The sequence below is a fragment of the Anomaloglossus baeobatrachus genome, chromosome 8, assembly GCF_048569485.1.
Source record: "Anomaloglossus baeobatrachus isolate aAnoBae1 chromosome 8, aAnoBae1.hap1, whole genome shotgun sequence".
NCBI classification, from domain to species: Eukaryota; Metazoa; Chordata; class Amphibia; order Anura; family Aromobatidae; genus Anomaloglossus; species Anomaloglossus baeobatrachus.
In genome coordinates, this window is record NC_134360.1 from 120,018,894 (window position 1) to 120,042,970 (window position 24,077).

The 24,077-nt window shown below is 43.6% G+C and overlaps 1 protein-coding gene across 3 annotated transcripts in view; it reads left to right on the forward strand.

Moving 5' to 3' along the window:
- The window catches only part of RBFOX2 (RNA binding fox-1 homolog 2), an 846,394-nt gene that overhangs the window by 299,830 nt on the left and 522,487 nt on the right, over positions 1-24,077 (forward strand). For 2 of the 3 annotated variants that reach the window (XM_075321970.1, XM_075321971.1), the window contains exon 5: positions 16,608-16,700. The exons of the other annotated variant lie outside the window; for it this stretch is intronic. In XM_075321970.1, the coding sequence (XP_075178085.1) occupies positions 16,608-16,700 (93 nt within the window). The remainder of the gene's footprint in view (positions 1-16,607; positions 16,701-24,077) is intronic. 3 annotated transcript variants of the gene reach the window in all.

Below are 24,077 nucleotides of genomic sequence, written 5' to 3' on the forward strand. Positions count from 1 at the left end.
GGTACTCATAATAAGCTACCATGCAACGGGTACTCATAATGAGCTACTATGCTCGGGTACTCATAATGAGCTACTATGCTCTGGTCCTCTGTACTTGTAATGAGCTACCATGCTCGGGTACTCTTTACGCGTAATGAGCCACCATGCTTGGGTACTCTGTACTCGTATGGAGCAGTCGGACACTTGGAGATGCTTGTCTGGTGTACAGAGTATAAAGGAAATCAATGTAAACGCAAGCATTTTTGTGGAAGATCTTCAGTTCTCATATTGACTTCCATTATACTCTGTACACGAGTCGAACCCTTCCGAGAGTCTGACTGCTCGTTGCGTGTACCGAGTACAATAGTGCTCTCTCATCACGATTTCCTATCCCTTTAAGAAAATATTCAGGGAAAGTTTGTGTTGAGATCTGTTAAAGTAAAAAGATTTGGAATGGTGCAGGAGTGGTTAATGCCGCGCTGACATGAATAGAAGGAAGCTGCTGGAAAAAAATCAATTGTGGTTTTATTGAACAATGTGTTTTGGAGAATTCTTTCTCCATCAGGTCCGAATGTGATTTTTGACCTGATAGAGAAAATTCTCTGAAACGCGTTGTTCAATAAAACCACAGTTTATTTTTCCTGGAGTTTCCTTCTATTCATGTCAGCGCGGCATTAACCATTCCTGCACCATTCCAAATGTACCTACAAGTGGGGCTGCAACAGCTGTGTTATACTTCAGTATGGTGGTTGTGACTGTCACAACCCACCAAGGCGAGCCTCTCTGTGCTTTTACCCTCATTCATCACCCGGGTAAGACCCTATTTGCACTTCTTTGGCTTCCACTTTTTAATTACAAAGTAAAATAAAGGAGACAGCATTCTGTTTATTACAATACTTAAGCTTGGCTATAGCACCAACTGAGGAAAAAAAATAAAACTAAACCTTTAATCATAAAATGTCCGAGTACAAAACACCTCAACCATATAAACACCACAAAAATACATCTGCCTTGCATAAGGTGCACTGTACAAACAAAATACCTACAATAGGTGGCAACTATATCACGCAATGATAAAGAATGATGCAGGATATAGCATTGTATTGTATTGTCACCCATGGAAGGTCTTTGGTGATTAATTGTATTTTTGATTACACTAAGACCTTAGTACCTGTCTGGGCCCATGAGGGGATTTATGTCAAATCACAAATTGCTTTCAAGTAGACAGTGGTCCAAGTTAATAAGCAATAGGTACCCCTCATTCACATGAAAACAAACATGGACAAAGTAGGAAAGATCTCACCCATCCAGGGGTTCCTACTGTCTGTCACAGCAAATTTCTCAGGCGGTGTCATAGGTAGGCACCAGAATCCTGTATCAAAGGATGGTCCACATCTGTTCCTATTCGCCGTCCCTTTAGATGTCCCACAAGCCTTCAGATGCGTTTTGTCCCTCCACAGGACTCATAGAAAGGGCATACAGTCCTCATAGAAAGGGCCAGTGATGGTATTCCGAGACAAACACCAGGCTGCTGTACATTACTTAAGCTTGCAGCAAACCTGTCATGTGGTGCAATGAATTCTGATCTGCCCAACATGTTATGCATGTACAGCTGAGCAGAATACAATTTTAGGGAAAAAGATTTGTATAGCTTTTTTTTTATTTATTTATTATAAAGCTTAAGAATATACTGTGTGCATACTTATTAGGCAAATGAGTATTTTGATCACATGATACTTTTTATACATGTTGTCCTACTCCAAGCTGTATCAGCTTGAGAGCCAATTACCAATTAAGTACAGTACAGACCAAAAGTTTGGACACCTCTTCTCATTCAAAGAGTTTTCTTTATTTTCAGGACTCTGAAAATTGTGATTCACATTGAAAACATCAAAACTATGAATTAACACATGTGGAATGAAATACATAAAGTGTGAAACAACTGAAAAAATGTCTTATATTCTAGGTTCTTCAAAGTAGCCACCTTTTGCTTTGATTACTGCTTTGCACACTCTCTTGGCTTTCTCTTGATGAGCTTCAAGAGGTAGTCACCGGAAATGGTCTTCCAACAGTCTTGAAGGAGTTCCCAGAGATGGTTAGCACTTGTTGGTCCTTTTGCCTTCACTCTGCGGTCCAGCTCACCCCAAACCATCTCGATTGGGTTCAGGTCTGGTGACTGGAGAGCAGGTCATCTGGCATAGCACCCCATCACTCTCCTTCTTAGTCAAATAGCCCTTACACAGCCTGGAGGTGTGTTTGGGGGTCATTGTCCTGTTGAAAAATAAATGATTGTCCAACTAAACGCAAACCGGATGGAATAGCATGTTGCTGCAAGATGCTGTGGTAGGCATGATGGTTCTGTATGCCTTCAATTTTGAATAAATCCCCAACAGTGTCACGAGCAAAGCACCCCCACACCATCACACCTCCTTTTTCATGCTTCATGGTGGAAACCATGCATGTAGAGTCAATCCGTTCCCCTTTTCTACAAAGACACGGTGGTTGGATCCAAAGATCTCAAATTTGGACTCCTCAGACCAAAGCACAGATTTCCACTGGTCTAATGTCCATTCCTTGTGTTCTTTATCCCAAACAAGTCTCTTCTGCTTGTTGCCTGTCCTTAGCAGTGGTTTCCTAGCAGTTATTTTACCATGAAGGCCTGCTGCACAAAGTCTCCTCTTAACAGTTGTTCTAGAGATGAGAAGGTGTGTCCAAACATTTGGACTATACTGTAAATCAGGTGATGTGCATCTCTGTGATGAGGAGGGGTGTGGTGTAATGATATCACCACCCTATATAAGGCGTGCTTAATTATTAAGCAACTTCCTTTTCTTTGGAAAAATGGGTCAGAAGAGCGATTTGACTGGCTCTGAAAAGTCCAAAATTGTGAGATGTCTTGTAGAGGGATGCAGCAGTCTTGAAATTGCCAAACTTTTGAAGCGTGATCACCGAACAAGCGTTTCATGGCAAATAGCCAACAGGGTCGAAAGAAGCGTGTTGGGCAAAAAAGGCGCACAATAACTGCCCATGAATTGAGGAAAATCAAGCGTGAAGCTGCCAAGATGCCATTTGCCACCAGCTTGGCCATATTTCAGAGCTGCAATGTTACTGGAATATCAAAAAGCACAAGGTGTGCCATACTCTGAGACATGTCCAAGGTAAGGAAGGCTGAAAAACGACCACCTTTGAACAAGAAACAAAAGATAAAACGTCAAGACTGGGCCAAGAAATATCTCGAGACTGATTTTTTTTTCAGGTTTTATGTACTGATGAAATAAGAGTGACTCTTGATGGGCCAGGGGCTGGATCAGTAAAGGGCAGAGAGCTCCACTCCGACACCAGCAAGGTGGAGGTGGGGTCCTGGTATGGGCTGGTATCATCAAAGATGAACTTGTGGGACCTTTTCAGGTTGAGGATGGACTGAAGCTCAACTCCCAGACCTACTGCCAGTTTCTGGAAGACAACTTCTTCAAGCAGTGGTACGGGAAGAAGTCTGTATCATTCAAGACAAACATGATTTTCATGCAGGACAATGCTCCATTACATGCATCCAACTACTCCACAGCGTGCCTGGCCAGTGAAGGTCTAAAACAGGGGTGGGGAACCTTTTTACTGCCGGGGGCCATTTGGAGTTTCCTACTAACCTTTGGGGGCCGCACAACATTATCAACTTGAAAAATTTGGTCAAACGATTAATTAACTCACCCTTACTGTGGAGGCAGGAGCTGCTTCTGTTTGGTGTGACTGTGTGTTCGGTGATATTGATCATCTTGTTTCTCACAGCTGCTTTTCCAGGTTTGTCTCGGTCTGGAGATGCTGGGGGCATATAGATCACAGGAGGGGCTGGGGCATATACATCACAGGAGGGGCTGGGGTGCATAAATTACAGGAGACACTGGGAGTACACATCACAGGAGGGGCTGGGGCATATGCATCACAGGAGGGGGCTGGGGCATATACATCAGTAGGGGGGCATGGACAGCCTTGGCTGTGGCACAGACTGCACTAGGTGGCTGCACGGACTGCACTAGGTGGCTGCACGGACTGCACTAGGTGGCTGCACGGACTGCACTAGGTGGCTGCACGGACTGCACTAGGTGGCTGCACGGACTGCACTAGGTGGCTGCACGGACTGCACTAGGTGGCTGCACGGACTGCACTAGGTGGCTGCACGGACTGCACTAGGTGGCTGCACGGACTGCACTAGGTGGCTGCACGGACTGCACTAGGTGGCTGCACGGACTGCACTAGGTGGCTGCACGGACTGCACTAGGTGGCTGCACGGACTGCACTAGGTGGCTGCACGGACTGCACTAGGTGGCTGCACGGACTGCACTAGGTGGCTGCACGGACTACACTAGGTGGCATCACTAGGGAGACACAGAAGTCTGGGGGAGCATAGACTTCAACAGGAGGGCACAGACTGGGGGGCATAGAAAGCAGTGGGAGGGTACAGACAGCAGTAGCAAGTTCAGAGCACTGGGGGGTACATAGTACTAAGGGGTGGCACACAGGACTGGGGAGCACGGACAGCATAAGGGGGCACAGACAGCACTAGGTGGCTGCACGGACTGCACTAGGTGGCTGCACGGACTGCACTAGGTGGCTGCACGGACTGCACTAGGTGGCTGCACGGACTGCACTAGGTGGCTGCACGGACTGCACTAGGTGGCTGCACGGACTGCACTAGGTGGCTGCACGGACTGCACTAGGTGGCTGCACGGACTGCACTAGGTGGCTGCACGGACTGCACTAGGTGGCTGCACGGACTGCACTAGGTGGCTGCACGGACTGCAGTAGGTGGCAGCGCGGACTGCAGTAGGTGGCAGCGCGGACTGCAGTAGGTGGCAGCGCGGACTGCAGTAGGTGGCAGCGCGGACTGCAGTAGGTGGCAGCGCGGACTGCAGTAGGTGGCAGCGCGGACTGCAGTAGGTGGCAGCGCGGACTGCAGTAGGTGGCAGCGCGGACTGCAGTAGGTGGCAGCGCGGACTGCAGTAGGTGGCAGCGCGGACTGCAGTAGGTGGCAGCGCGGACTGCACTAGGTGGCAGCGCGGACTGCACTAGGTGGCAGCGCGGACTGCACTAGGTGGCAGCGCGGACTGCACTAGGTGGCAGCGCGGACTGCACTAGGTGGCTGCGCGGACTGCACTAGGTGGCTGCGCGGACTGCACTAGGTGGCTGCGCGGACTGCACTAGGTGGCTGCGCGGACTGCACTAGGTGGCTGCGCGGACTGCACTAGGTGGCTGCGCGGACTGCACTAGGTGGCTGCGCGGACTGCACTAGGTGGCTGCGCGGACTGCACTAGGTGGCTGCGCGGACTGCACTAGGTGGCTGCACGGACTGCACTAGGTGGCTGCACGGACTGCACTAGGTGGCTGCACGGACTGCACTAGGTGGCTGCACGGACTGCACTAGGTGGCTGCACGGACTGCACTAGGTGGCTGCACGGACTGCACTAGGTGGCAGCACTAGGGAGACACAGAAGTCTGGGGGAGCATAGACATCAACAGGAGGACACAGACTGGGGGGCATAGAAAGCAGTGGGAGGGTATAGACAGCAGTAGCAAGTTCAGAGCACTGGGGGTACATAGTACTGAGGGGTGGCACACAGCACTGGGGAGCACGGACAGCATAAGGGGGCACAGACAGCACTGACCGTGGCATGGACAGCACTGGTGGCAGCATGGACAGCATTAGGTGGTGCGGACAGCACTGGGGGGGCATAGACATCACCCAAGGGGTACAGACATTACTAGGGGAGCACACACAGTACTAAGGGGTACACACTGTACTAGGGGTGTACTCAACATTAGGGGGTACACACTGCATTAGGGGGTACACACTGCATTAGGGGGTACACACTGCATTAGGGGGTACACACTGCATTAGGGGGTACACACTGCATTAGGGGGTACACACTGCATTAGGGGGTACACACTGCATTAGGGGGTACACACAGCACTGGGGGGTACACACTGCATTAGGGGATACACAGCATTAGGGGGTACACAGCACGAGGGGGTACACAGCACTGGGGTGTACACAGCATTGAGGGGTACACACAGCACGAGGGAGTACACAGCACTTAGCGGGGGGGGTAGCGATGGGTTGCGTACTCACAGTGAGGGGGAGGAGGAGTCACGCAGACAGCAGGTCCGGGAGGCTGGTAAATCTGCTGCAGCTCTTCTGTGACATATCGCAGCGTGCTGTTTACCCCGCCCACCAGAGCAGAGAGCACACTAGCACAGGCCGGGGTTAAGCCTAGAATGTATGGGCTGCAGTCAGGTCCTGGAAGTCAGGATCTGGATAGAGCCCGTACATTCTAGCATCTACCCTCAAGGCATCAGGCAGTGAGATTTAAAGGGCCGGCAGCCGGGAAAAGCGCGGCTGCTGCCAGAGCACAGCGGTCCCTGGGAATGTGCCTGGGGGCCGCATAAAAAGTCGTGACGGGCCGTATACGGCCCGCGGGCCGGAGGTTCCCCACCCCTGGTCTAAAAGATGAAAAACTAATGGCATGGCCCCCTTGTTCACCTGATCTGAACCCCATAGAGAACCTGTGGTCCCTCATAAAATATGAGATCTACAGGGAGGGAAAATAGTACACCTCTTGGAACAGTGTATGGGAGGCTGTGGTGGCTGCTGTATGCAATGTTGATCGTAAACCGATCAAGCAACTGACAGAATCTATGGATGGTAGGCTGTTGAGTGTCATCATAAAGGTGGCTATATTGGTCACTATTTTTTGGGGGTTTTGTTTTTGCATGTCAAAAATGTTTATTTCTAAATTTTGTGCAGTTATATTTGTTTACCTGGTAAAAATAAACAAGTGAGTGGGAATATATTTGGTTTTTATTAAGTTGCCTAATAATTCTGCACAGTAATAGTTACCTGCACAAACCGATAGCCAAATCTAAAAAAAAAACCACTACAACTTCCAAAAATATTAAGCTTTGATATTTATGGGTCTTTTGGTTTGATTGAGAACATAATTGTTGATCAATAGTAAAAAAAAACAAAAAACCCCTATAATACAACTTGCCTAATAATTCATAATGACAAATGACCCAGAGTAAATGCTGCAAATGCTGCGATGTCAAAATCAGTGTATACTGAGGCAGTGACATCAATGCTCCTACAAGAGCTTCCAATCTAAAAAGACATTTACAACACTTCCACCCAGAAGTTTTCAAAGCTGTGACTAAAAAAGATCACAGCAGCACCAAGAAACCCGTACCCAGCACTTCCACCAGGCGAAGGGGGGCAAAGAGCATCTCAAACACCAGTTACAAGATATTTTGTAAGTGACAAAGTTACTGTAACAATGACAGTAGATATGGTTAAAGGACAGGTGATAGAGCTCAATGTGAAGGAAGGCGTACCATTATCATTATTTGCACCATCAGCTTTTACAGCTCTTACTGGAGAAATGGCCCGCAAATGTGCTCATCACTTCTGCCAGTTTCTCCTGGCCTTAGTAGAAAAAGTTCTGCAAGATTATGAACTCCAAGAACAGGTTCTTTCTATTGTAACTGACAATGCTTCACACATAAGTACAATCACACTGATGAGAGAATGAGGGTGAACAGCAGCTAGAAGAGAACATCAGAGACTTGGTATGTGTGAGATGGACCCACAGTCCTACTCCTGTAACTGAGGAACAAACAGACATTACTGCAGAAGAACAGCAGATTGATCCTTTAGAATTCAATCATCTTGTTGAAGCTGCTTCACATCTCTCCCCTATTTATCACATGTATTATGTTGTGCACACACTGCAACCAGCAATAAGAGATTCAATAAGAGTCTGCAAGAGGGACTTGCTGGAACTCTGATTGGCAAAGGGAGGAAATTGGTTATTGCCGCCAGAACCCCTAAAATTGATTCCATCTTGAAGAGACGTGCTGGAAAAGGAGCAATTGTCAATCAAGCCACTCAGTGGGTCAGCACTTATTTAATGATTGAGCGATTTGCTTGAGCTGAAATCCTTTCTTGTAGACATGGCCAACCCTCAGGTAACACTAAGTGAAGGTCAATAGACACAGGTGGCTGAACTGAAGGAATTGCTTCATCACCCATTTACAGTGACTAAAAAATTAGAAGCTGAGGATTTAACTCTCTGTATTTTCATAAAGGGGTGTAAGAACTTGCTGTTTTGTCTGCCCCAAAGAGGAGGTTTAATTGCAGATGGCATTGTTGCTTCCATGAAATGGAGAGAGACACTGCTATTAGAAAATAAAATTCTTCTGGCAGCTGTGTATGTGGACCCAAGTCATCGTATATTGCTGGATGGTCAACAGCTTACTAAATTAGGAAGAGAAGTTGACAGAGATAGCAGTTAGGATGAGTGGGCTACAGGACTGCCAAGAGGAAGAGAACATGGATCCTGCCAGTGCTACTGCTGCTGATCTTCAGCCTCATCAGATGAGGAGTTTAATTTTCAAAAGTATTTGGACGACATGGAGCAGGCAAAGCGTTGCCACAGGGAATAAGATCCCACTCCCATAGCAAACAGATTGACCTTATTTCAGCAAAATTTTTCACTTGCTCTTAAAATTTATTACATTTTTGTGTTCCAAACTTATTCCAATAAATATCTTTTATGTACTATCTAAACAGCTTGATTATTGTATCATAATGATTAAAAGTCTGTTACAATTTTACTACAGTAAATATATCACAAACATCAGTCATGTATAAGGAAGTCTGAGTTGGAGGTTTGGCTTACCGACTCCACAGCCCTGGTTCTATGTGGTTTTAAGTTATAGTAAATGTTTGTATGCAAATATTAAAAAAAAATTAAATAAAAATATTTTAAAAGAGAAACCACAAGACTTTTATTTTTTGTTCTTAAAATATAAAAATGGCGTGCTGTTGGGCTTTATCATGGCGGTGTATCAAAATTGGGGGGTGACCGCACAACATTTTTTAGTTATTAAATTTAAAAAAAAAAATCCGCAGCCAATATAAGCGCAGGGCTCGAGGCTACAGCCTGTAGCAATCGGCTTTATCTGTGCTGGGTATCATAATATGGGGGGACCTTACGACAATTGTTTTATTTATTTTTGCACCGCGATACTGACCCTCAGACAGCATTTGTGATTGGTTGCAGTCAGATGCGCCCCAGCCTGTGTGACAGCGTCTGACTACAATCAATCACAGATACCAAGACGGCCGATGGACGGGGAAAGCAGTGCATATGGATGAGCAATGATGAGCGGCCCAGGAAGTGAAGGAGCTCAGTTTACAGCCGCGCTGGAGCCTTCGTAAGTATGAAGCGCTCACTTCATTATTTTTCTTTTTTTTTTCTTTTTCCCCTTTTAAATAATTCCCTCAGTGCTAGACCTAGATCAATATCTGGAAGCCTGTCCTCGGCCCCCGGGCACCTTTGAAACCACGTGGATCGGGACTTTACAGTCCAGATCCACCCATCACTAATTAAGAATCAACTTCATTCATTACAGGTTGACAGGCAATGCAAAAAGTAATATAAACCAATACAGGATAATGGTTATGGCATAAAACAGAAGTGCTATGCTTTCATAGGCAATATATCCAGAATATACAAAACCAGGGATAGACCAACTAATTGAATTATCCCCAAAGTACTGACCGGTACTCCTCGGATTCTTTAAGGGTATGTGCCCACAATGTTTGTGACTCACATTTCTTACACTGCGTTTTTACGTTGCACAAAAAAAACACGTCTTAGGCTATGTGCGCACTGGAAAATGGAATTTTCTCAAGAAAATTCCGCAGGTATTCAAAGATTACCGCACCCGCGGTAAAAAACCGCGGCAAACCGCACCCGAAAACCGCATGCGGTTTGCCGCGGTTTTACCGCGGTATTGTCCGCGGTATTGCCGCGGTTTTGCCGCGTGCGGGTTGGTATGTGCTTTATTGCATTCAATGCAATAAAGCACATTGAAAAAAAAAAAATAAATAAAAAAAAAAAAATAATTTCCTTCTTTTAGATAGATAGATAGATAGATAAAGAGATAGATAAAGAGATAGACAGATAGATAGAGGACAGATCGCTGCATTTCCCACGGTCGGTAGGGAGTTCACATTACCGGCCGTGGGAAATGACCGGTAATTACCTCTGCTGTCTCGCTGCGAGGCTGCATTCATTCAGCGCTGTGTCAGTCGTGGCTGGATGCAAGCCTTGCAGGACGCCAGAGCTGTGGATTACGCCGGATCTTTGTTTCGGAAGGGGTTAATAAAAGGGTGAACGAGGCTTGTTTGTGTTTTATTTAAAATAAAGGATTTTTCTGTGTGTTTTATTCACTTTACTTACGGGTTGATCATGTCAGCTGTCTCATAGACGCTGCCATGATCAAGCCTGGAGTTAATGGCGGTGATCCACCACCATTAACTCCTTGTATTACCCTGACTGCCACTGCTACACGGCTGCAGGAAGAGCCGGGGACACGCCGGTACTGCCGCATAATGCATGCGACAGTCCCGGGGCAGCTGCGGCTGATATTCTCGGCTGCGGGAGGGGGGAGGGAGGCGGGGGACATTAACCCTGACCCCCTCCCTCCCCAGCCTGAGAATACCGGGCCGCCGCTGTGTGCTTACCTCGGCTGGAAGGTAAAAATACAGCGGAGCCCATGTGTTTTTTTTTTTTTTTCTAGATTTCCGTTTGATTTCTATGTATGTTCTATGTGTCTGTGTTCTATGTCTGTGATGTCTGTGTGTGTCTGTGATGTCTGTGTGTGTGTTTTACTCTCTGCTCCGCTTCCTCTTCCTGTAATGACATCACTTCCCTGAAAAACTGCAGGCAAGCGATGTACATTACCGGAGGTAAACCGCGAAATACCGCAGGGAATAACGCAGGAAAACGCAGTGAACCGCTCAGAATTTGCTGCCTGCGTTGTTCCCTGCGGGATTTCACGATTACATTGGAGTCAATGGAGTGAAATCAAACAAAACATGCAGCTGTCAAATTACGCCTAGTGCGCACATGATATTTTTTTTCCCATAGGTTTCCCATAGGTTTTGCTGGTGATTCACTGCAGAGATGTTATGAACATTTTCTGCAGTGAAACATACAGCAAAACCGCAAAAAATCCGCGGCAAATTCCGGTAAGTGCGCACAGGGCCTTACAGTACAAGCAAAGTAGATGTGATTAATGGAAATTAATGGAAATTTGTTGAAAAACAAGCAGCACAAACAAGATGATGCCCTAAGCAGAGTTCAACGTTCCAACACGCTTGCGCACACACGCTAGCATGCAAATGTATGGGCACCCCTGGTCAAAGTTACTGTAACTTTTCAACTTCAGCTTTTTTTTTTTTTTAATGGTGTTATGTATGCATCAACAGACCTCATCTTGACTTCCACTGTCCCAGTTAACTGCAATTTTGCCATTTCTTAATACATTTCATTCTGAGGAAAGGGCAACTTGAAAACTCCTTGCAATCTTCTTATAGACTTCTGCTTTGCGGGCCTGCACCGTTTTCAGAGTGCTAGGCAACTACTTACACTCCCTGACAGAAGTTCTGTCACTTATCCATGTTATGTAAATAAAAGCTTATAACCTGACTTTATATTTAGCCATTGGTTTCATAAATTACTCTTTTTAAAGCTGAAACCCTCCAAAATGTGGTTTAGGTAATGAAAATAAAGTTGCTGCAAAGCTGAAATATTGATCATTTAATGAACACAAAGGTCAGATTTTGGCAAGACAAAAGTTTTGTCGCCCACAGAAAGTAATGTGCAAGTCAAACAAATATTTAACTTCTAATACAAAGATATGTTGCATAACATTGGTGAATGAAGTTGTGGTGCTATTAGAGCCATATTTAATATTTTGTGTGACTTCCATGAGCTTGAAGGACTGCATCCATGCGGCTCAACAATGATTCATACAATTTATTAATGAAGTCATCAGGAATAGCAAAGAATGCAGTCTTGCATGCCTCCCAGAGTTCATCTAGATTCCTTGGTTTTGTCTTCCAAGCTTCCTCTTTCATCCTACGCTAGACATGCTCAATGATGTTCGTCTGATGACTGGGCTGGCCAGTCCTTGAGCACCTTGATCTTCTTTGCCATGAGGAACTTTGTTGTAGAGATGGATGTATAAGATGGAACACCATCCTGCTGCAGAATTTGACCCCTTTTATGATTGGGAATGTAAGAGATAGCTCATACTTCTTGATATTTTAGGCTATTGATATTGCCTTCCACCTTGCAAATGTTTTGCACAACCCCAAACTGAATGTAACCCCAGACCATGATCTTTCCACCACCAAACTTAACTGTTTTGTGGATCCATACAGGCTCCAGTAGGCCTCATGCAGTATTTGCGGCGGCTGTGGTGTAACTCAACTGAAGATTCATCAGAGAAATCAATCTTCTGCCACTTTTCCAGCGTCCATCTGTTTAGCAGGCTGTGGGACTTGGCAAATGCCACACTGTTTTTTAATTGCCTTTTGTTTAGTGCTGGCTTCTGGGCAGTGACTCGACCATGAAGGCATTTCGATACAGAATCCTACAAACTGTTCTAGGTGACACAGGGACTTGAAGTAACCAGGCCTGTTGGAGCTCTGCTGCAGTGGCAGAGGGGCTGGCTTTGGAATTTCTAACCAACAAACGTTCCTCCTTAGCAGTTGTCATGCCAGACCTGGGCTTGGCAAAAACATCTCCAGTCTCTTCAAATCTTTAATTCTTTGTACTTTATGCTGAGACACAATAAAGGTGCCAGCCACCTCTGCAGTGGATCTGGTCTTAAGCCTCTTTATAATCAAGGCTTTGTTCGCAGGGTGGATTTTTGGCATGTTGTCAGAGGTAAAGTTGCAGTTCAAGTGAAGGTCTGGGGTGCTGGGTTTCTTTTTATTCACACCCACTAATTAACCGATCATTTAGTGAGTACAGGTGAGGATGTAAACTAGGATTGGGTGCATTATATGACAAGGTGACAACTTTTGTCTTGCCAAAATTCTGTGTTCATTAAATGATCAATATTTCATCTTTGCAGCAACTTTATTTTCATAACCTAAACCACATTTTGGAGGGTTTCAGCTTTCAAAAGAGTAATTTATGAAACCAATGGTTAAATATAAAGTCAGGTTATAAGCTTTTATTTACATAATATGGATAAGTGACAGAACGTCTGTCAGTGAGTGTAGAAGAACCCATGACTGCTGTTTTTTTCACATAGAGGCATCTGGGTTTTTATAAAGCTGTGAAATATGCATCATCTGGCCTTTTCCTAAAGATGATGAACAAGCCATAACCCTAACAGGCTAATTAAGGACTGAAACCTTGTTCAAAGTTATGAGTACACAAATCTCCAAGGGTGCCCCAACTTTTGCATCTGCCAATTTTTTCCTTTTTTGTAATTTATTTATATTTTTTTTTTTTTTTTAAATGTAGAACATGAATTTTTTTTTTCTTCCTAAAATGCAAAGGAAATGTGTAATCTTTTAACTTGCTGCCTCACCACTGTGCCAGAGCTGCTGTCTCCTCCCCAAAATCCTATATGTAAGCCTGCAAGGGCAGGGCCCTCTTCCCTCTGTACCAGTCTGTTTATTGTAACTTGTATATGTATTTTGTATGTAACCCCTTCTCATGTACAGCACCATGGAATCAATGGTGCTCTATATATGAATATTGATGATAACTCTTTGCCTTTTTAGAGATCATTTCATCTTCAATTTACTTCAATAACAGTAATTTTGACCAGAGGTGCTCAATCATTTACATGCCGCTGTGTATAAATACACACAAAAAATATAAAGAGAGAACGATTTCCTGCAGCTATAGAATGTCTCAACCCTCCAACATATACACTTGCACCCTTTTAGTACCTTTCATATGGCATTAAAGGGTGTTTTAGCCTGGTTTAACCTAATAAATCATTTAAAAAAATTACATTGCGTCCCCCCTATTTTTGAAAACTAGCAAAGGTCAAGCAGACAGCTGTGAGCGGATATTATCAGGCTGGGATGATCCATGGTTTTTGGACCTTTCCCAGCCTAAAAATACCAGCCCACAACCACCCCAGAAGTGGCTCAACACATTAGATGTGCCAACTCTGGCACTTTGCCTCACCTTGTCCCGATTGCCCTGGTGCAGTGGCAATTGGGGTAATGGTTTTTGGGTTGTCAACTGGCATCACGCCCTGGTGTTAAGAATCAATCTGTCACTTTTAGCCACTTCACTGCTTTCAAAGCCTTATATGGCTGGAACTTATAAAAAACAACAATTGGACTGCAATGTCAAAACTACTTCTATGCTCTTGTTCATTCTTTTTACCATTTTTTCTTTCTCTTTAGTGCTTTGTCAAACTGGTTCTCTGAGGTTGGGGGAGGGAAGTGCCATTAACAGAAGTTAACTTCAACGCTCCTTATTTCTGTTAACCAATTCTGTAGACAGACAACACAACAGATGGCATAGATCGCAAATTGTGCATTTCAGGTTAAGGATATGTTCACACACTACATCTTTTCTTAACCACAAAGATGCAGCGGTTTTGGCCCCACAAAACGCATCAAAAAGCATGCGTTTTTGATGCGTTTTTACTGCATTTTGCCCAGTGCGTTTAAGTCAAATCTATTGATTGGAAGGGCTCAAAAATGCAAAAAGAATTGACATGCTGGATCTTCAAAAATACAGCCAAGATGCAGCCAAAAAAGATGCCCAGTGTACACAGCAAAAAAGAAATCTCATTGACTTTGCTGGGAGAAGGAAATGCATGCATTTAGGTGAATGTGACCTCAAAAACGCAGCAAAAGATGCACTGTGTGAACATAGCCTTATTGTAATCCAATTGAAAAAAAGAATTCATAGAGAAAATACATGCATTTCAAACACACATTGCTCCCAAAGCTGTCCATATCCTTTGGGTTAGGGCTGCACAGCATTGTCACATGACCATAAACGTCTCTGCACCTTGTCTGTGGTGGGCTTTACCAAACTGTTTTGCTGTTTTTAAAAAAAAAAAAAAAAGTCTAGATCCTAAATCAGCAGCTTGTGGCTTCCATTGAAGTCTATGGTAGGTGAAAATCCCCAACAACAGCACATTTTAAATATTTTGTGACGGTCAGTAACAGAGGTACACCATAACAAACCATTCGATATCCTATGTTATGCAAAACATGTTGTGGCATAGCACTAGCCTATAATACAGTAATAGAAAAAGCACAGTTTAAACATCGCCACATAGGGTTCTCCGCATCACACCAGTTGATTGACGGGTCTCTCCCTATGTACACATGGGACCAGTTAATCACCTGGAGTGGGGCACGGAGATTGTGACTGGTGGTGGCGCCAGACTAGTCTCTTCTCCCCCCTATGGTTGTCAGACAGCTTCTAATCTGTTGTTTTTGTTTTGTTTTTTTTTTTCCTACTGCAAACATTTGTAAGCATGGAGAAAATTCACTTTCCTACCGCAAGCCTCCATTCCAGGCCTAAATACCAATAACAAGATTTTAAAGGGAACCTGTCAGGTGCAATATGCAGATCGCACCACGAGTAGTTCTGGGTGCATATTATGAGCGCGGGGACTAGTCCTAAGGGTGTTATATTCCCCGACTAGCCGCCCTCTTAGCATGGCAGCACACCCACAGGGGTGTACTAACATGCTATTCAATGCAGCCTCACCAGCGGTGCAGCACGTACCTTTGTTCACGATGACTGCACTTCTGAATGCCCGACACTTCCGGTCATACGCAGTATGAAGCAGAGTGTACACGTCCCTGCTTCAGAGAGGTCTAGCGCACATGACCGGAAGTGCCTGGCATTCAGAAGCGCAAACACAGATATGTGCTGCACCGCTGGTGATGCTGAATTGAATAGTATGCATACTCTCAAGTGAGCTACTCATTCTTGGGAGTCAGGTAGAAGTGATGAAAAATGATTGACTGCAGAGGGACAATGGTAATGCTCTGGTGTGCTACCAGCTGGATTTCACTTTAATATTATTCTCCCCAACAGGCCTACAAAACATGATGATATAAGTACCTCTTCTGTAGTTAAGACAAACGTCTAGTTTAGGCTCACTAATATTGTTGTGCTTTAAAATACTGGCAAGTGAAGGTGTGCAAAGGGTCATTGCAATCTTCCAGTCACTAGTGACGTATTAATGTATATTTTGTTGGGATTTAACCCACCATTTGTCAGGTTTTTTTTTGTTTGTTTTTTTTTTTTAAATATTTCAAAACTGGTTTGTGCCATTCAGCTATGTGGAATCAGAATTCAAAATGTTTGTTTTTTTTTAATTTTTTTTTTTTTTATTTTTTTTTTAGATATTTTATTTTATTTTTGTGTTTTTCTTTTTTTTTTGTGTTCCCCCCCCCCCCCCCTTCTTTCTGTTTTTTCTTTTGGAGGTACATTCACTGTCACTTCCCCCTCACATTGCATGTGTCTGAAGAGCATCAACATGACAGATTAGCGCTCTGTGTTTTCTGGTCTCACTGTTGCCAAGTTTAAAACAAATAAGATGTTTTGACGTTTTTGTGTTTATCTGTTTTTTTTTTTTTCTTTTATTTAAGTTTAATTCTGGCTCTTTGGCGGCTGATGTTTTCTTATGCCCCTTACTCCTTTTCACCTCTCCTGTCCCCTCTCTATTCTTCCCCTTCCCTTCTCTAATGATTTGCATGTATGTCTCCCCTTTGCACGCAGGGTTTTGGTTTTGTAACTTTTGAAACTAGCGCGGATGCTGACCGGGCCCGGGAGAAATTGCACAGCACGGTGATTGAGGGGCGAAAAATTGAGGTGCATGTCTTTACCTAAACCTGAAAGATTGCTAAATGCCAGCAGCTGCCCCTTATTCTGTCTTTCCTTTTCACACTTCTCTTGCAGTTCTTATGGCTCTGATTCTTTAACTGCTTGGCTCTATTTTAGCTCATGTATTCTAAGCTTTGGTAACTTCCTAATTTATACATTTGTAATTTGTCTTCCTTTCTGTTTTCCCAAATTCCTCCATCAAATCACTATGTTCTTTACCTTTTGTTAAATTAATTTGTACTGTTAAAACAATGTTGTACTAGCCGTGTTTGCAGGAGAAATATTTTGCTGCTTTTTCTCTAATATGAATGTTAAAGTCTACTCCTTTTTCATTATTTGCCCTCTTTTACTCATCTTTTGCACTTCTCACAAGTGCAACTTTTTAAAAGGGTCTGTCACCCCCAAATGCCTTTTAGATAAACTATAAAGTGATATAGGGGACGTAACAACGGGCAGTGTTTGATCTAGGAGTCACAAAGTAGGGCACGTCCCCAGATGCCAAATGAGGAGGTGTAATTTGTGCTCCCATGGGTGCACTCAAGCCGCCTCCTTTGCCTATGGATTAACCTATTTTCACCAGCACTGTACAGTATGATTTTTATGGGGTTGAAGCCCCTATATCGCTGTATAAGTTCGCCTATAAGGCATTTTAAGGGTGACACTCACTTTACATAGATTAATTTCTCTGCATGATGTATGTTGGTGATTGTTTATATGCTCCATCTGATTACTAACATGCTTTACTTTAGAGCCATAATATACAGATAAGGCTGATGTCACACCACGTTTTTACATGCAGTTTTAAATCTATGACCAGATCAAATATGTTCACACTTATACTGTACACTATCCTCAGAATCTTATGTACTAGATGAATGCTTAAGCCCTTAACGACCGCGGCCAGTAAAATTAAACCACCACATAATTTATACAGCTGAAGTGTGCCTCACAGCCACGAGTGTATACGCATTCCACCTGTGGCTGTTGACCCCTTAAATGGCGCTGTCAAAATGTCATGGCGCCATTTAAATGCAAGTTGAGGTAAATCTTCACTTACCCGGCCATATCGGCAATGCTGTGACGTGATTACTGTGAGCTGATGGTTGTCATGGTAGCACAGGATCATGTGATGGCTCATGTAGCGCAAATGACTCCCTTCCTGTTTCGTCTGGCCGAGTTACAATAGGTGAGCATTTCTGAAGATCTCAGCTGTGTAGCTGTGATCAACAGAAATGAACGCATAGTCCGACTGCTGATCCTTATAGTCCCCTAGGGGGACTAGTAAAATAAAAAGTAAAAAAATAAAAAAACATTAAGGGTGCGTGTCCACGATCAGCATTTGCAGCGATTTGGACGCAGCATACGTCAGCTGCGTGCAAACCTCTGGTGTACAGTACAAGTATAGCGGACAGGATTTCTAGAAATCCAGTGCCCGCTATGCTTGTTTTTTTCCGCTGGAAACACTGACCTGCAAAGCGTCTTTTCAGACCGCAGCATGTCAATTGTTTGCTGCGGAATTGCCTGCGTCCTCCGTAGGGAGAACAGAAGCAGGAGACCGCAGTGCACGGAACCCTGATTATGGGTACTGACAGCTGCGGTCTCCTGCATTCTCCTGCGGAAGAGATGCGCCCCCCCCCACCCACCCCGGTCAGTACTTGCTGCATTCAGAACGCAGTGAGTCCTGATCGTGGGTACATACCCTAAAAGTTCAAATCACCCCCCTTTTGCCCCATTGAAAATTAAAGTGTTAAAAAATATACACATTTGGTATCACCACATTCAGAAACTCCCGATCTATCACAATATAAAATCAATTAATCTGATCGGTAAACTGCGTAGCGGCAAAAAAAATGCAAACCCCAAAATTACGTTTTTTTGGTTGCCACAAATTTTGCGTAAAATGCAATAACAGGTGATCAAAACATAGCTTCTTTGCAAAAATGGTACCATTTTAAAATGTCAGCTCGAGATGCCAAAAATAAGCCATCACTGAGCCATAGATCCAGAAAAAGGAGACTGCTACGAGTCTTGGAAAATGGCGTAAAATCTGCGCCACTTTTTTCTTGACAAACTTAAGAATTTTTTTTAACCCCTTAGATAAAAGTAAACCTAATACACGTTTGGTGTCTATGAACTCGTAGTGAGGCATCACACTGACACATCAGTTTTTTTCCACAGTGTTCACTATATGGTAAAACATCTCAAAAACAATCGTGCATTTGCCCTTTTTTTTTGCAAATTTTACGCACTTGGAATTCTTTTATGGTTTTCCAGTACACTATTATCGTAAAACTTATGGTGTCATTTAAAAGTACAACTTGTCCCGTAAAAAAATAAGCCCTCATATGGCAAAATTGACGGAGAAATAGAAAAACTTACAGCTCTTGGAAGAAGGGGAGCAAAAAGCAAAAGAGAAAATTGTCCGGGGGTGAGGGGTTAAGTCTCCCTTTTGGCATATGTCAGACAGCTATCTCTGAATGCATTTATGAACATACTGAGAATTTTTGGTACATATTTTTCTTTCTAGCGTCTCCTCACAAGAATCTCTTGTGTAAAGAAGTTTCCTTTTTGTAATAGAAGTGATAAAGCCAACATGTTCAAATGTTAAGTATACATTGTATTTGCACTGTCGGATCAACACCAAAGCTTTTTACTTAGAGGTTGTTCACTACGCCGACAATCCCTTCTTAGATACTGTATGCCATGGTGTAAAGTAAACATAAGAATTTCCCCTCCCACACGGGAGCAGCTCCAGCTGTGTCAGTGATGTCTCCCAAAGCTCGCTTGATATTGTGCTGCAGCCAATCAGTAACTGCTAATTGGTTGCAGTTCTTAGGGTATGTGCGCACGTTGCTTTTTACCTGCTTTTTACCTGCTTTTTTGCTGCTTTTTCTTCTGCGCTGTTTAATGCCAAAATGGGTGTGTTCTTCTATTCAAGCAAAGTCTATGGGAATTTGGGTTTCTTGTTCACACTATGTTGTTCAAAATGCTGCCTTTTTGAGGCAGAACTTTGGTCAAAAACTCAGCTTTTCAAAGAAGCAACATGTCAATTGTTTTTGCCATTTGGGTTTTGCACTGCAAAGCTGAGTTTTTGACCAAAGTTCTGCCACAAAAAGGCAGCATTTTGAACAACATAGTGTGAACAAGAAACCCAAATTCCCATAGACTTTGCTTGACTAGAAGAACACATCCATTTTGGCATTAAACAGCGCAGAAGAAAAAGCAGCAAAAAAGCAGGTAAAAAGCAGGTAAAAAGCAACGTGCGCACATACCCTTAGACTTCTTGGATGGCTGAGGGTTATATGAAGGTCAGGTGAGCTAAGCAGCACATAAGCCTCTGGAGACCCGGCGTTGAGATCACTGGAGGTGACTATTTTTATGTAACACTGGGGCATTTATTATTTAAGAAAGGCTTGTCTACTTGTCTGAGTAGCGGACAACCCTTTTTTAAATTCCTTTTACTATTAAGAAACTGATCTGTCAAAAAAATTATAAAACCGATATGCGCTTGCATACAATTGTTATAGGTCTGTGGTAAAAAAAAAAAAAACTTGGTGTGACTTTGGCCTGATACCACTTTGCTTTTTCCCATTTTCTTTGTTCCCTTAAATATTTCTCTAGAAGTACATTACTCACGTAATCACAAGATGGGTTATAAATGCATGGCCTCATGATCAGCTCTGATTTTTCACATTGTTCCTTTTTGACTTTGAATATAGCGGCGTAAGGTCAAATACAGCGGTATTAATGTGCAGGAGAGCAGAAACTGGGGATATGGAACTCCCATTTTAGTAATGGGGGTTAGCGTCCCAGCTTTGCCACCCCTCAATACTACTGCCACCATCTTTAATTATGTTTCTCTTGGGAAATCCACCTATGAATGTCTCTAATTGTTAATTTTGTGTACCTCCTAAACCCATTGTTGTTTACCTCTGTAATGTTAGTAACAACCTCTGTCTAGAAAATAACGCTGTATTAAATTATAGATAAGCTTAGCTTTTGTTGATGCAATGGTTTTCTGTTTGTGTGCATGTGGGGGGCTAAATGATCCTTCGTTTCGGTTTAAATCATCATTCTTGTTAGCAATCCTGTCTTTTTCAATCCCCGTTCTCTTGCCATCGTTTACAAAGATGTGTGCATATCTAGGTTTACACTGCGTTTGAGTTGGATTTATTATTGGTGCTAAAATTTCAACAAATGTATCCTAGAATCCTGTTTCAGGAGTTCATTAATGTAGAAATGACCTACATGGGCAGTTCCTAACAATGATTATTGAAGGACTTTACTTTTATGTGTAGAAATGTTAGACTCAGCAATTGTTAGCCAAAAATCAGGAGTGCAACAGTTAAAGTATATTAGCCACATAATCCAAGAAGAAAAAATTCTATACAAAGAACCTGCAGAAGCAGGTAGTAATGCCAAAACGTGCGTCTGGGCCTGGCACCACACTCTGCTGGAGGTAATATTGCCATGTACTCCCCTTTGTTTATATTTCTTCTTTCTGTGATTCACATTCCTCAACAGCCCTTTAGTGACAACTTACATACTTAATAATTGATGCTAGTATTACATTGATATCTTTGTACTTTTTTTTTTTTTTTTATCCCCTTGTCCCTATCTTTTTTTGGCTGTTGAGGTTTTGCTATAATCATAATTATAAAATAACTGTTCTGTCCTTCCTACATGTAGCCTGAGCGTATGCAATTTGACAGGCACATAAACCTTATTCACCGTAGTTCAATAATTAGACTGTTGCTTGAAGTCTGTGCATTTATTAAATGTAGGTAAATATATTCAGATTGACTGATGGTGAAACTGGAACAGATATGTGTACAATCAGTACATGCAAATATAACAGGGTACATTAATGCATAACAGATGCAGATGCCTGCACAATATACATACGGATTACAAACAGCTTAATCCTAACTTAGAAAGGCAGCTACCTAAACACAGAGAAAGTCCTGAGTTTAAGATTGCAATAAACGTGGAAGTCCTTACCAGCGATGCTTACACAAGGGGAAGTAAGATGGAGACTGGCTTTGCTTATGAGCCTGCAGGAAACTAGGCCTTCTCCCAAAATGCATTGCAAGGAGGAGGAGAAAGAAACATTTATTTCAGAGCTGGTGCTACTAAGTTTAATCACAAGAGGGAGCCAAAGTATAACTCTAGGAGCCAAGGTAGAACCCTGTAAATAAAACAGTTTACAGCAAATAAATGATAAAGGCAGATTGAATGTGGAGGCAGAACACTCCCCGTCTGGCATCAGTGGATGTCACCATCCTTGTCCCCTGAAGGTAGAAGTAGAATGAATTCAGATATTGGTCTGAGATGTTTTGGGTTCGTCCCCTCTGGTCATTCTTACTTCTACTTTGCGGACTTAACCGTCTTTGCTGGGAAATGTTGCAGTAACTAGACCGATTGGCCATTGATTTCTGTGGACTTGACAGTCTTTCACAAGAACAAGGTCTCCTATGTTCAAGTTACTTAAATATATAAGGAAACAAGCGCACTATGAGCAGCATCCGTGAATAACTTTTGGTATTTGAATATTAAGAACTGCTCACCTTTGCAGGTTGTGCACCCCCGCACAACTCCAGTGAAAGCTTAACAGTCTAGATTTACCCTCCGATCTGATTCCAGTGTCCAGGCTTAATGAATCCAGACTTGGAGAATCGTTGTCGGCTCCTGAACTCCACCGGCACCTTGGATGTCAGGTTTTCCTCCACGATCCTCCAGCTACCCAGCTGGATTCTATACTGGGTTAGCAGGTCCTTTGCAGCTACTACCGATTCCCAATAGGGAGAGGGTACATGGATAAGAGTTCTATCAGTCTATTGTAGCGCAAAAAGGACACTTGTTGGTATTATTTGTTGTACTTTAATGAGTGTAAGCTCCTATTGATACTAATCGATTATCAATAGGAGCTTATACTCATTAAAGTACAACAAATAATACCAGCAAGTGTCCTTTTTGCGCTACAATAGACAGAACTCTTATCTATGTTCAAGTTAGGCCTAGCGTATTTCCACTTCATACATGGCTGCAGAGTAGACAAGTATTGTTTGTGCCACTTGTCCCAGAACGCATTTGCAAGACTTTGTACCTGTCTCCTTTGACGCTTGTATAGGTCTCTGGCGTCTAATCCTCCTGGAGGGGCGCTAATTTGTCCAGTTTTCTGAGTAAGCAGAGTGGCTGGAGTCAGCACCAAGGGGTCTTCTGGGTCGTTCGGAACTGGAACCAAGGGTCTGGCATTTATTATAGCTGCGTCTTTTGCCATGGAGGTTGTTAGGCTTTCGTGGGTGAGCCTTGCTGTACTTTCTAGCCGAATTGCGTCTACTGCTCTAGTAGCGTGATCTACTGAATTTTGGTCTGTGGATACATAGTGCCACTGTTCTGGGTTAACGGATCTTCTGATATGTAGCACTCTGTTATTGACATAGACATAGTACCGCCTAGTTTCATTGTGGATATAACCTAGGATCACTTTGCTATCTGTATTGAATTCTGCCTGTTTCAGGTCAATGTCCATTTCACATGTGACGAATTCAGCTAACTCGACAGCTAAGACTGCGGCACAAAGTTCTAACTTTGGTATGGTATGTTCTGGTTGTGGTGCAAGTTTGGCCTTTCCCATAACGAACCCGATGTGACTATGATGTTTAGTCCAGGAGTAGAAATAAAACTGCAGCTCACTCAGCGTGTGGTAAACATAAATACTTTATTCTGCTACCGCAGACATAGGCGCAGGAATAGTGGAGAGAGGAGGGAGTGCGGGGACAGGAGACTGACAACAGCCGTTTTGCGCTGTGGGTAGCGCTTTGAAAAGTCCCACTTGGACTTGTCAAAGCGCTACCCACAGCGCGAAACGGCTGTCGTCCGTCTCCCGTCCCCACTATTCCTGTGCCTATGTCTGCGGTAGCAGAATAAAGGATTTATGTTTGCCACACGCTGAGTGAGCTGCCGCTTTCCTTCTACTCCTGGACTTTGGAATCTTGATCATGCTACTAGCAGAGCGCCACCCAGCATGGCACCATTAGCCTGGGAATAGTCAAGTCCTGGAACAGCTGAAACAGCTGACTGCCTCTGAACTGTGAGTACGGCTCCACTGACTGGCTTAAGCACTGCAGTGCCCGACTTTTCTCTTCTGTATCACTCTGATGTTTAGAATCTATAGTCTTAAGATAGGCAACAGCAGCAATTGCCTTGACAGAAGCATCTGCGAATACGTATAGTTTTTGGCTTTATATTTCAGTAGAAGGCATAGAGGCATATGGTCTTGGCACATTAAGATTTGAGAGGGCTGTTAATGAATCCTTCCATCCCTCACAGTGGGTCTGCCTATCAGGTGGCAGAGGTGTATCC